Raw genomic sequence first — 14,689 nt, 5'->3', positions numbered from 1 at the left:
AACCAAAAAAAGCAACCGGACCCACAAAGTATGTTATAACCAGTCTGGGTCATGGATATTTCAAAAGATTTAAGGCATTTCTCTGTTGTTTTGACCCATTGTGTGTGATTTTGGCCTACTCGAGGCTCCATAGTCTACTACGGCAAAGACTTGTCTTATGAATATTAATCAGATAATGCTGACGTTTCTTAGTTACCTTCCGCCAGCTTCTAGTCAAGCGAATACAAATTATTCATGAGGCAAATCTCATTCGCTAGCCGACTACCGCCTACGCACCATCGATTGCTTTTCGACCAATCAATGTGGGCGATTGAGCGAACGTCACGTTGCGTAATTAATATTCATAAGCATCGCTCTCTCCATACTAGAACTCGCTAATTCGCCACTCGAAAGGCAGCTGGGGATCTAAGCAGAGCTGAGAGCGCTTGTCAACGCGACGGATTGATAAGAAGTTTCATTTTGGATCTGATGCGGTGGACAATGAAAACTCCAGGGAGTGAACACTTAGTATTTACATCTTTATTTCACGTCTGAGGCTTAAAAGTTAAAGTCATCGCGTGATGCTCTCCGTTGTTTGTATAGGCGTCAATGATCGCGTCTCGAGATGTTTTGATAGATTTGGATGAGCTTGTGCGTTGTGCTCTGCATTGTTGTTTCTAACTTGACGTCCTTTGTGTGCACTTGATGTTGATTTGAATTAGCAGCCATTTAAGCTGTCCTAGAGCCGGCCAGGCTGTCTGGCTGATCATCATTTCAAGTGCACTGCTGTCATTAAACTGCTCGGATGCAACAGTTGCATGTGCATTTCTTGTATTGAGTGGCTCAGACGCTTCTGAATGGAAGGCACAGATTGTGATGAGTGAAATCTGGGCTGTGGATTCAAGGGGCATGCAGCCTGTCTATTGTTGTGCGCACGTGAGGACATGTCACTTCCAGCAGCAGCAGCATCAGCATCATCATGCATCCTGATGGCCGAAGCAGCAGCAGCAGCAGGTCGGATGTCCTCATGTCCAGCGCCGTCTATTCGTCTCTGGTCGTCGGCATCGCGGCGGCGGTGCTGCTGGTCTTCCAGCTCGGCTCTGGAGGACTCACTCTCACCTCGTTTTTCCTCAAACTCTTTATTTATGTGTCCTTCGCATTGTTATGTTTCCTGCTGGGAATTTTCGGGCTGCTGGTGAAGAAAAGCCCACTGAAGATCAGTAGATTTGACACCACTAGGAGACCGTCATCGAAGCTCGTGGATTTATTCAATAAGTTAATGGTAAGGCTGATGCCACACGAATACACCCGAATAATAATTTACACTGTGATTGTTTCAAAGACTGTGTCTGATAAAGTAAACACATAACGTATATATTTAAGTTTAATAATTTAAATATATATATATATATATATATATATATATACACACACACACAGAGAGCTGGGTTGATTACTTACAATTGATTCCAAGTTACATGACAAAAATTGTAGTCAGTAACGTAATCCATTACATTATAAGTAAAATAATCAGATTACTTTGGACCAAACTCGTTTATCACATTGATTAAAACAAGATAATCTTGTATCATAATGATGTAAAAATACAAAGAGTGAGAAAATATATTCCTTTCATTGTAATTAACAACATGAAGTGCATTAAACATTATATTACATCAAGGTTTCCCAAACTGGGGTTCGTAAAGGAACTGCAGAGGGGTTGTGAGTTTAATGAAAGGCAAACATGTAATTAAATCATAAAAATGTAAAATGAAAATAAATCGCTTTAAAATAACCATCAAAATAATTCACTTTCTAAAAAAGAAGAAATGTTTTATGTTTACCTGCATATGACCATTAACCAATGTCAGAGAACCGTGAACGTGCAAATGTGATACTTAATTATTCAAATATTTATTTATTTATCTTTAGTTAGTGTATAATGTTGCTGTTTGAGCATAAACAACATCTGCAAAATTATGCTCAAAGTTCAGTGCAAATGGAGATAGTCTTTTACAGAACCGCTGATTGACCACTCCTTTAAAGTAAATATATAAGGTGAAAGAGGTTTGAGACTCTGCAAATACGAAATAATGAGAATTTGTGCATTTGAATGAGTTTGAAGGACAAAAGCCTTTCAATAATCCATGGTTAAATCACCTACTGTGTGATAATTCAAATACAAATGAATGTGTTCATCGGTAGTTGATGGAATGCTAAAACACTTCTTAAAACTGAAATGATTTTTGTAAATCCATTGATCAAATGCTGTGTCGCCACCTGAATAATGACTAGTCTATGTGTGAATGTCCACAAAACTGCTTTCTGAGTGTATATAAGCGGTTGACTATTTTAGAAAGGAAAGAAGATAAAAAAGAGGAATTGGAGAGAATCAATAAATGATTAATAATTTATTGCTGTTGTGTGAATATGTAATCATGTAATCAATAAAAAGGTAACTGTACTCTAATTACAAGTACTTAATTTTTGGAATCTGATTACGTAATCCAGATTACATGTAATCAGTTACTACCCAGCTCTGTATGTGTGTGTGTGTGTGTGTGTATATGTGTGTGTGTATATATATATATATATATATATATATATATACACGCATATAATATTTTGTGTATATTTATATTCTTCTTATTCCTATGTAAATAAATACATACTGTTGTTCTTTTTAAGTTTACATTTTATTATATATTATCTGTCTATCTATATATATCTATCTATCTACACACACACTTGTGATTTTGAGGTTAATTTAAATATGCTTAATTAAAAAACAAAGAAAAATATTTAATATATGTATGTTTCATTTCAATGTAAATTTATATTCATGTCAATCATTTAACAAATGAAATAAATAGACTTAGTGAGATTCACTTACTCCGTAAACAAAACAAGAACAAAAATGTTTGACTGTAAAGACTCAATATACACAAAAGTAAATATTACACAATTTATTGGCAAATACATAGAAAACTAGTTCTTACAAATCAGCCAGACTTTATTATCTGATTCTTGTGATTGTGTTGATAAACTCAACCTGATATCGTTTGGCTTGTACTGTATATTTCACAGAGAATCAATGCCAGGACTTGTAACCCATGTAACTGGTACTAAACATGTCCTTCAGCTGGGTCTTTTAATTGGTTTTCTACATAATGAGTGTTGTGCTTGGTTGTCATGAGTGATTAATGTCTAATGATTGTCTTCCTCACTCTGTAGGGCCGGTTCTGTGTACCTCTGCTGGATTCAGCCCAGACCAGGAGGGTTGTGGTGTCTCTCAATGTAGATAAAGCCCTTAAAGAAGGTGAGTAGTCCTGGAGTCCCTGACAGTCTCTAGTGGATTAAAGCCTTTCAGTTGTTATCCTTTTGAACGTTTTTGTTAATGCAGATTTGTTAATGCAGTCTGTTAGCCTGTGACATCAGTGTGTAAACAGGAAATAGTTATCCAGTGAAAGCGACAACCTTTGGTGTGACTCATAACTAGTCCTTGTTTGATCCGTGATTGCTGTGCAATTAGTCCTGTTTCGGGTCGTTCTGATGCTGAGGTAAATGTTATTAACCAAAGCATCTTACAGATCCGCCATCTGTAGCTCTGCTCTCTGAAGGGACACGTTTCATGTTAAAATCTTTCATTTATGGGGATCATTTTAATAGGCCAAAGAGGGCGTGAAGTGTGTCAGCTTGTCAGAGAGAGAGAGAGAGGGATGATGGGATCCTTGAGTCCTGCCTGTTGCAATGATGTTAGACTGAAAAAACACAAAAGCTTTTGTCTCTGCTGATGATGAAATCCTCGTCTGCTGTCTTCCCCGTTTAAAACCGCAGGACATCACGGCTTAGATGAAAATAGGTGTGAAATTAAAGGGCGTCTGGCTATTTTTAGACAAATATGTGTTTTTGCGCAGCCATGCAAAAGATGATACCAGTTTTGATTATTTTGTAAAGGTACAAAATGCTTAGCATCTGATAAGATCCTCCAGCCATTGTGTGTGGTTTTCTCTGACCTACATTCGATTGAATAATTGAAAATCTATTTGAGAGAGGTTTATTTCAAGGAATATTTCACATTGAAATGAACATTCTGTGGTTATTTTCTCACTTTAATGCCGTTTGAAACCTGTTTGACTTTCTCTCTTTTTGTGGAACACAAATGGAGATGTTTTGAAGAATGTTCAGCTGCTCTTTTCTAAACCGTAACATCAAGCTCTAAAACTGACAGAAAAAAAGTGCCATGATACTCCAAACTGACTGAAGGCTTACGATAGGTTTTATTTGGGATATGAAATACTAGACAGAAAAATCTCATGTTTTGAATAGAACTGTTTATTGAAACTTTAGAAAGAATATTGACAAAAATCAATTGTTGGGTATTATTGGTTTATGTAGCTCATGTACAGGTAGTAGATATGAGAATATGAAGCTCATACTCATACCAATTTTTTGAGGCCCAAATTGAGCGAAATATGCAATTCGGTACAAATGCTGATATTTATGTCCAAAAGTAAGATACAATTCTGATAGCTTGTAATGTAAACCAATGAGATCTTCATAACAGTATTGCAGACTATGCACTATTTGCAAATTACATAAATATCAGTTGTCACTCTATATCTCCCAATAACATATCTTGGTAAGATGATATTTAAATGTTTAGTTTGATGATCAAAACATATAATGCAATGATTAAGAGATGAACAAATAAACTTCTCGCTTTTGAACAAGATTTTTCTAAAAAAAAAAAAAAGTATGGATAATCAAGTAAACTTGAAGTTGCTTAAGTCCAGTAAGTGTTCATATTGAAATATTACTAACAAAAGTTATTGTTACGTTTACTTTATTAAAATCAGTAAAGATTTTACAACACAAAATGACGTGGATGTGATTAGAATGATACTAAAAGGCTTTCAGTTTGAAAAAACGTATAGTATAGGCATGTAGTAGATTGTGTTCAACAGGTTCTTCAGCAAAGTGTTGATCGCGTTGATTATTTAGAGGCCTTAGAAATATGATACGGTAGGCTTTATAGAGTTAATTCCTGTGTTTTTATCATGTCTTGTGTTTTTAAATGTAAGATATATATATATATATATATATATATATATATCTCTCTTGTGAAGTTATCCATAATCAGACATTAATGTCTGTAAAAAGTCAAAGGTTTTAATGGTCATGTCTAGGGTAAAAAAAGAAAAATCGATATTTTTCAGCCTTTTATTGATATTCAATATATCTTGACCAAGTTTGATGTCAGTGAACTCATTTGTTTTCGTGGCCTTTCACCGAATGCAACATAGAGCAAGTTTAAAAATTTAACTTTGAATGAGATTTGTAGTTTATAGCACAATTTCAGTCTGTTCCTCTCACAAAGCTGTTATATAACAGCTGAAGATTTGGAATAAAGTGCATAAGGTTTTTGAGCACTATGTAGTTGCCATGTGATTTCATTGTTTACACCTCTTTTCCATACAAAACATCTCCTTCTGTGTTTCATGGAAAACAGATTTGATCAGAGGGAGTAAATGATGGCTGTTTTTATTTTTGGGTGAACTATCCCCATGGTCTGTTATTGTTTAGAGGTGAATATTGAACATGAAATCCATCAGCCCAGCACACAACAGCGTCAGATATTTTCACCTCTTGATCTCTGTCAGTCACAAGACCACCTCTGTGTTCCAGCACTCAGACTGGCTGCATTTCTTTGGCAAATCTCAGAGCTTTAGAGTCCAGATCACAGAACATCTGGGGTTTCCTACAGCAGTCTCAAAAGTAGGCCGAGTATGGACTTAAAATGTCTGAATGTCACTGCATTAGATGATATTAAAATATCAAATCAAGTCTCCATATCTGTATTCAAATGCTGCAAGACATTTTCTCTTTCATGATATCACTTTGTCATAATTTTTCCTCATTGGTGTTTAATCAGCTGGTGTTTTGGTCATTTTAAAGTGGATATATGCAGTCAGTTCAGAATATTCACCCAAAAATAAAAATTTGCTGAAAAATACTCCCCCTCAGGCCACCCAAGATGTAGATGAGTCTGTTTCTTCATAGAAATGTAGCATTACATCACTTGCTCACCAATGGATCCTCTGCAGTAAATGGGTGCCGTCAGAATGAGAAAAAAACACTGATCAAAACATTACAATAATCCACATGACTCCAGTCCATCAATTAATGTGAAGTGCAAAGCTGCATGTTTGTAAGAAACCTAGTATGTGAACAATCAAAGTCAAAGGAAAGTTCCCACCATAGTAGAAAAACAAACGTGTGTGAAGTGAACCATTAATTTAAGTGTTCTTGTGCTCTTTCTTTAAAATAAATGACACCCTAAAATGTCAAAAGGCATTAGATATTATAATAATAATAATAATAACAACAACAAAAATATTGCTGAATAATTAATGCAGTGACATTCACATATTTTTAAGTGTGACTTGAATGTCAAATATACTGTGACCAATATATATATATATATATATAATAGGAAGAGCTCTTCTGACAGCTCTAGGGTACTAGTTGTCATTATGTGGACAGTCGTGGGTCAGAATGGTTCTAATCTCTCTCTCTCTTTGTCTGTAGTGTTGCGGTTTTATTTTTGGATAGGCTTGAGAAAACAATCGCTGTCCCTGACCGTGCAGTTTTTTTCCTGTCTGTCTTATTATCTGTCTCTCATTCTCTGTCTCTCTGTTGGAGTGTGTGGGTGGAATTACATTATAGCAGAAGCCACTAACTGCATCCATCAAACATGTCTTTTACCTCAGTCAGTACACACACACAAACACTTGTTTTTCTGTTATGTTGGAAAATTTCCATTGACATCTATTGTTTATATACTGAGCTGTTTTCTATTTTTTACATAACCCTCACAAAAAACATGCTGTGTTTTTACGTTAAACCATTTTGTTTTTTTAAACTGTGTTGTAGGTGATTTCAGGTTCTTTATATGCATCCAATGTTTGTCAGTCTTTTCATACCTCTACGATGCTTTTTGTCTGCGTTCTGAAAGCTCTCAGAGTGCATACTTCATCTGATGAATTAGATTACAAAAGTGCTGTGAAATGTGCTATGATGCTTCATATTACATTACAGCATTTTGCATTTTCTTTTTTTAAGAGTCAATTGCTGTATTTACTTGAAGTAAATATGGCTACGTGAACAGACACACCTTCCGTATATAATTTTTTATTATTTTTTAGATTTTTCATGTTTACTTTAAATTTATGTAAATGTGTGTGTATACAGTATGTGTGTGTGTAGGTGCATGTGTATGTAGGTATGCATGTTTATTTGTTTGTTTGTTTATATATATATATATATATATACAATGAAAATGCACAATCAGTATCATACAATAGAGTTTAACTGAAAGGAAATTTAAAAAAAGATTCAGTATGTCTGACAGTGAAACATGATCCCTGACATATTGCTCGAAAGGGCCCCAAGCTTTATTAAACTGGCTAGATGAGCCTCTTATAGAATATTTGATTTTCTCCAACTTCAAAAAAAAGAGGACATCACAGATCCATTGTTTTGGAGTTGGAGGCCTCTGATCCTTCCACTTCAGTAATATTAGTCGCTTGGCTAACAGCATGATAAAAGCTATACAATCAGATTGTGTCTTTGTAAGATTATATGATACGGGAGTAATTCCAAAAATGGCTATCAATGGGCAAGGGGAAATCGATTTACCTTAAAAAACCAGAGACCATTTCAAAAACAGTTGACCAGAATCTCCTAAGCTTTATACAGGACCAAAACATATGTGCATGAAACTTACAACGCTCACAAGCAGGATCAATATGTTGAAAGTGCTTGGATAGTTTTAACTTTGTCCATTGTACACGATGTACAACTGTACAACTTTGCACTGCAGAAGGCCATGTCTTGCACAGACTGAGGACTTATTCTATATAAGACAGATTCCCAGTCCTCATCAGGAATAACCATGTCTAAGTCGTCTTTCCACAAAGCTTTTATTTGGGAGAGGGATGTACAGAGTGGGGTCAAAATTTTACAGTAAATTGTTGATATAATGCCTTTCCATCTTGGAGGGTCCCCCAATAAATAATCATATGGAGAACATGGAGGCGGATCAGGAAACTGAGGGAACATTTTATGCACAGTCACGAATTTGGAGGTAGCGGAATTTTTTTTTCTTAGGAATATGAAATTGCTCGCACATCTGCTGGAATGAACAGAAAGCCCCCTCAAGGTACAAGTCATTAATTTCTCTGATGCCTTTAGCATGCCAAGATGTCAAAGACTTATCAATTACTGGAGGATTGAAGACATGATTAGAATGAATAGGAGATTTAGGGGACATAGTTTGCCATCCGAAATGACGTCTCATCTGTTTCCAGATTTTAAGTGTAGATCTTACAAGTGGGTTTTTAGTAAATTTGTCGCAGGGAAAGGAAAGAGGAGCGTAAACTAAAGCTGCTAGGGAAGAAGGCAAGCATGAGGCAGATTCAATGGCTATCCATGATAGGGCATCAAGCCCAGGATCTTCATATAGCCAGTGCAGTATAGGGCGAATATTTGAGGCCCAATAATAAAATTGAAAATTAGGCAAAGACATTCCGCCCAGCGACTTAGGATGCTGCAGAACACTTTTACTCATTCTAGCAGGTTTTCCATTCTATATAAATGAGCCGTGAGCACTATCCAGCCTACGAAAAAAAAATGAGTTGGGAATAAACACTGGGATGCACTGAAACGGATAGGTGAACTTAGGCAGCACATTCATTTTAATAGATTTTATTCGACCTGCAACTGATAATGGGAGCAAGGCCCAACGCTTTAAATCCTGTTCCACTAGTTCCAGTAAACGGGGGAAGTTCTCAGTAAAAAGGTATTAGGGACACGTATACCAAGGGATGTAAACGAGCGGGAAACTTTAAAAGGGAAAGAAGCGGCAGAGAGATCTCGGGCCGCATTGTTGATGGGAAACATTTCACTTTTCTGTAAATTCAATTTATAGCCAGAGAGTCTTCCAAACATATCAAACATTTTGAGGACATGAGGCAAGGATTTAGACGGGTCAGAAATATATAAAATCAAGTCATCCGTGTACAAAGAAACTTTATGCTCTCGTCCTCCTCTGATTATACCAGCTATTTTTGAATTTTGGCGCAAAGTAATAGCCAAAGGATCTATTGCGACTGCAAATTAAAGAGGCGACAGGGGGCAACCCTGTCTTGTGCCTCGTTAATCAGAAAATATGCGGAAGAAATATTGTTGGTATAAACAGAGGCAAGTGGAGCTTTGTATAATAGCTTGACCCAAGATATAAAACTCGCTCCAAAACCAAACATCTGAAGAGTGTGGAATAAGTAATCCCACTCCACCCTGTCAAACGCCTTTTCTGCGTCAAGTGAGATTAAAACTGGTATGATAGAGGATGTTAAATAATTGTCTGACATTGAAGAAAGAGAATCTGTTTTTAATAAAGCCAGTTTGGTCAGTGGAGAATGATATTAGGAAGAACTGTTTCTAATCGTGAAGCAAGTATTTTAGCTAAAAGTTGTACATCAACATTCAAAAGAGATATATGGGGCGATATGATCTACACGTATGGGGATCCTTGTCCTTTTTCAGAATTAAGGAAATTGAAGCTTCTCGCAAAGTTTGGGGAAGGCAGGCTAGATCAAACGATTCATTGTACATATTTAGCAAAAGGGGAGCTACTTCATTAGAAAATTTCTTTAAAAATTCAGCCGTAAAGCCGTCTGGGCCAGGGCTCTTACCACATTGCATGGCTGAAATGGCATCGCGAACCTCATCTAAAGAAATAGGGTCATCCAAAAATTGCACAGCATCGGTACTGATGTGAGGTAGTGAGAGCTCTTTGGAAAAAGTATGAAAGTCCTCATAATCAGAGGTTTGTTCTGAAGAATACAATAACCGATAAAATTCCAAAAATTAATTATTGATTATGTGATGATCTGACAATAAGGTATTATGTGTTTTAATAGCTGGAATAATACAGGAAGCAGAGGATTGTCTGAGCTGATGGGCTTAGAGCCTGTTTGCCTTCTCCCCATACTCATAATAAGCATGCCTTGATTTAATCAACATCTCCTCGGTAGCAACAGCAGAAAGGGTTGCAATCAGCTTTTAAGAGAAGATATTCTTTAAGTATGATGGATGAAGGGTTATTTATATTAATTCTAACTGCGAGATACGATCTGTCAGATTTGCCATAGACCTCCTCTGTTTGTTCTTTTCAAATGACGTGTAATATATAATTTGACCTTAATATAGGCTTTGAATGTTTCCCAAGTTGTGCTGTGTGTTATATCTGGGGTAGCATTCACGCTAATAAAAAAGTCTAGAGATGTATAAAAAGAACAGATTGTGCAATGCATAATGTATAGCCACAACAGTAGGAAAAGGAGAGGGAAAAGGGAAGAAAGAAAAGAAAACCCACAAACCTTTAACCCCACCCAGTTCAACACCTCCCTGAACCAGGTGTATGCAAGTCCCCATATAAGACGAGAAAACACAGACGATGAACTTAGAGGATATGCAAAAACTAAACTGAGCGTATCATCAGGTGAACAAGCATAACTTAAATTTACAGACCACAACATAGGTGTCTATCCCGTTAACATTTAACAGAAAAAAACAAGAAAAACCTATATAACTATAGAACCTATATAACTATAGACACACTACAGACCAGTGCATTGTGCTAAATTATTATTTTAAGGAGCAAGAAAATAATAACAGAAACAAATAAATAAAAATAGCACCCTGGTTAACACATGCTGCGAAATTAAACTTTTATGAGTTCAAATAGAAAAAGTAACACACGGGTCAAGACAAAATGTGATCCTTCCAGATCATGACAGAGGTAAAGTATCTTTCAAAACTGCGGAGTGGACAATGTCTTCAAAAGACGACCTACAATTCCTGCCGGCCTGAGACTTGAACCCGCCTACAGGGTTGATCATCCTGAACTATCAGGATGATAGTTATGCAAGTTTTATTTTATATATATATATATATATATATATATATATATATATATATATATATATATATATATATATATATATGTGTATGTATGTATATGAAAACTTGACATAATATCCCAGGAAGACAAGGCAAAATAGTTAGGTGTGGCCTCTGTGGGCTTCCTTATGTTTTTACAAACATTATTGTTTGTCTCTCCTTTTTCTGTTTTTCCTTTTTTTCACAAAAAGTATCAGCAGCGCTCCAATAGTTTCACATAAGATTGATCACAACTTTAGTTTGTTCTGAATATGGACATGCGCATGCACTCTGTGTTTTTGCTTGCTGCTAGCAAACAGCATCATATGCATAATTGCATATCTCCAGTAGTATGTTTCCCATTATAAGTCTGTTTCTGATCAATATAAATGTCACACTCTTTCTACCCGTGTTTCTAGCACCTCTGACTGATCACGTGACCAGGAACAGCTGCTGGTGCATGACAGCTAATAGCGTTAACATGAATGAGGAATTCAGCTTCGCTCTCCTAATGAATTGTGCGGGGGGGAACGGGATCCATGATTATAATAATGAGCTTGCTTACACGATTTGATCCCCTTAGTGCTCAGTACACTGGAGACCCTGTTACCAACACAGAGCTGACGCACAGCGCTGGTGAACACCGGACACTAGTATGGTCTCTGTCACAGAGAGTCCTTCATCCAGGCTGATGGGTCTGTGTTTCACTCTGATACACAAGCACTGTTTTCTGCTGCTCTCAAACCGAATTACAAGTCCACATATTTTTAATATATTTCATATAAGTGTATTAAATATCATTGCAGATAGTAAAGACCAATTTTATAGCTGTGCACTATTCGTTGAGAAACATTGAGAAGATGCTAGGGTGTTACTAGGGTTTGCCTTCACACAAATTTGATGTTCCATAACTGATATGGTCTTCTGATCAGGTTTCTCTGCATGACAAATGCACATGGACCATTAGCTGCTTAACCACATTACTGACCCAGGATCAGCTGTCACTGATGATGTAAATCAGTTTTTCATGATGCACTCTTCCTGTAGATCAGCCTGATGGGCCAGAGATAGAGAATATAAGACTTTAATGACTAATTCCTATGTGCACTATATATATTACACATACATACATACATACATACATATACAGTGGGTACGGAAAGTATTCAGACCCCCTTAAATGTTTCACTCTTTGTTATATTGCAGCCATTTGTTAAAATCATTTGTTCATTTTTTTTCCCCCCTCATTAATGTACACACAGCACCCCATATTGACAGAAAAACACAGAATTGTTGACATTTTTGAAGATTTATTAAAAAAGAAAAACTGAAATATCACATGGTCCTAAGTATTCAGACCTCATTAATTAATCTCTCATCTCATATTCATCTTTTGATGTCAAACCCAAAGGTTTACAGTCTACAGCAAAAATAAAGGAATTGGCCTTACTGTTCCAATACTTTTGGATGCGTGTGTGTGTGTGTGTGTGTGTATATATATATATTTTTTTTACATCCTGTACATACTGTATATTGCAGAAATAGTAGTATGCAGTTTCCTATATAACCCATACCTGTGTTGGATATGTGAAATCATAGTCTTTCAAGCATGTTTTGGTGATAATAGGCGCTTTTGAATACGACTGCAGCACAAACGTTGTTATTAGACTCCCTGCTGGGTGTTTTTATGCACCGATGACAAAATCCCATCAGCACCAGTGTCGCAATCCGTAAGTAATCGGTGAATTCAGTTGTTTGGCATCCAGTTTGACTCATCCATGCTGTCAAAATCTGAAAAATGAACCAAAATCACAAAAACAAAGAGATCAGAGGGAAGCATTATATGTGTGGTAGTTTGTGATTTTCTGGACCATGATGATTCAAGCTTTAAATAATTCAAAAACCTTTCTCCTGTGTTGTTTTTATGTGTTCAGCTGGTGTTTTTAGCAAAACTGTGCTTCCTGTAAACATCCTAAATGACTCTACTCTCATTTACTCACCCTTGATTATTTAGTTCATGGTTGCTTAGTCCATGATCAGCCAAACCACAGTAGGAGTCTTATGATAGACCTTTTTATTGAGTCTAAAACAGAGAATTTCCTGTTTAAGGAGAGCGTTATATTCGCGTTTAAAGTTCAGCTGCTGAGATTTGTGAAGAATTTTCATAGATTTTCAACAAATTTTCATAGATTTACAACTAATATACTTTTTTTATTTCTTAAAGGTCTGTGATGTGTGGATGTGAGACTAGAATGATAACTAATGTTTTACAGTTTTCATATGGCCCTGGTCCTTCATTAAATGCAAGTCTGGGCTGTTTTATGTCCATCAGGAGAAAATCTCAGCATATATGTCTCATTCATTATATTTCAAGTTCTTATAATATATTTCTGTGAAAAACAGACAATTTTGGATCATTATTCAGTGGAGAGCAATAGTTTTGGTAAGTTAGTAAGGTTAAATTCATATTTTTATTTAGCAAGGATACATTATCAAAAGTGACAGCAAAGATATTTTATATTATTTCTATTTCAAAAAATGAACTGTTCAACACTGAAAATCATAAGATATGTTTCTTGAGCAGCAAATCAGTATATTAGAATGATTTCTGAAGGACCATGTGATATTGAAGACTGGAGTAATGATGCTGAAAATTCAGCTTTGCATCACAGAAATAAATTACATTTTAAGATATATTAAAAATGAAAACGGTTATTTACAATTATAATAATATTTCATAATAATTACTGTATTTGTGATCAAATAAATGCAGCCTTGGTAGGCATACAAGGCTCCCTTGCATTTCTGCCTGCCTGATGGCATTTCTCTTATGATTCATTCCTGCCTAAAGGGACTCTGGGTGTTTGTGGGTGTTGTTTGTGTTGAAAGGTCTAGATAGTCTGTCTGTATGTGCCTGTCTCGCTTGCTCTCTTCTTTCAAGATGAGTGTATAACGGTGAGAAGATGGCATCTAGTCTCTTCCAGGTTGTGGCTGTGAAGGCTCGTGCATCACAGGTCTTGTTAAACCGAATGAATGACGTTCACTGAAGCTGTTTCTGATCGTTCATTCTGACTCGCTCCCTCCTGTATTCTGAGCACAGCTGGGTGTCACATTTATGAATCGAGTAAATTAGATGTCATTTCATTCTCATTAGTGATGTTTGCTGGAGCAAGAACCACTTTAAGCATTTGCATCTGCAAAAGTGAAAATTGTCATTTACTCACCCGGCCTTTCCAAACCTGAATGATGTTCTTTCTTCTGCAGAAAAACCAAAGAGAGAAATTTTGAATTAAGTTCTAGAAATGCACACTTAATTCAGTCTTCTCCATAAAGGTACAAAGAACAAATCAATTGTTTGAGACTTATCTTTTTCTAGTGAATCAATTGGTTTGGATTCACAAAGCAGAGCGAATTGATTCCAAATCGGACTGATTCACTCCAGATGGTTAACAGCTCATTGGAGGAATATTTTGACTGAATTAAAAACTTAAATTTTTGTAAATTTTGTAACTTGAAAGGTTCAGTCCATGTACATTGTTATTACATGAAACACCAACCAGGCTATTATTGGAAATATCTTGTTTACTGTCTGAAAGTCATACAGGTTTGACTGCAACACAGTGCTGAATAAATAATGGCCGAATTGTCATTTTTGGGTGAATTATTATTTTAAGGTTTTCATAAATTTTACGTTTTGATGCTT

At 36.1% G+C, this 14,689-nt stretch overlaps 1 protein-coding gene across 1 annotated transcript in view; it reads left to right on the top strand.

Moving 5' to 3' along the window:
* The first annotated feature begins 384 nt into the window (after nucleotides 1–384).
* LOC306882945 (sorting nexin-25-like) overlaps nucleotides 385–14,689 on the top strand; it is a 61,788-nt gene continuing 47,483 nt past the window's right edge. Inside the window, exons 1-2 of the mRNA XM_079437967.1 lie at nucleotides 385–1,261; nucleotides 3,214–3,298. Coding sequence (XP_079294093.1) covers nucleotides 959–1,261; nucleotides 3,214–3,298 — 388 coding nt within the window. The 5' untranslated portion in view covers nucleotides 385–958. The remainder of the gene's footprint in view (nucleotides 1,262–3,213; nucleotides 3,299–14,689) is intronic.

The sequence above is a fragment of the Barbus barbus genome (genome assembly GCF_936440315.1).
Source record: "Barbus barbus genome assembly, chromosome: 17".
Lineage (NCBI taxonomy): Eukaryota > Metazoa > Chordata > Actinopteri > Cypriniformes > Cyprinidae > Barbus > Barbus barbus.
Note: the sequence above shows the minus strand (reverse complement) of the source record. Positions and strands in the feature narration are given on the sequence as shown.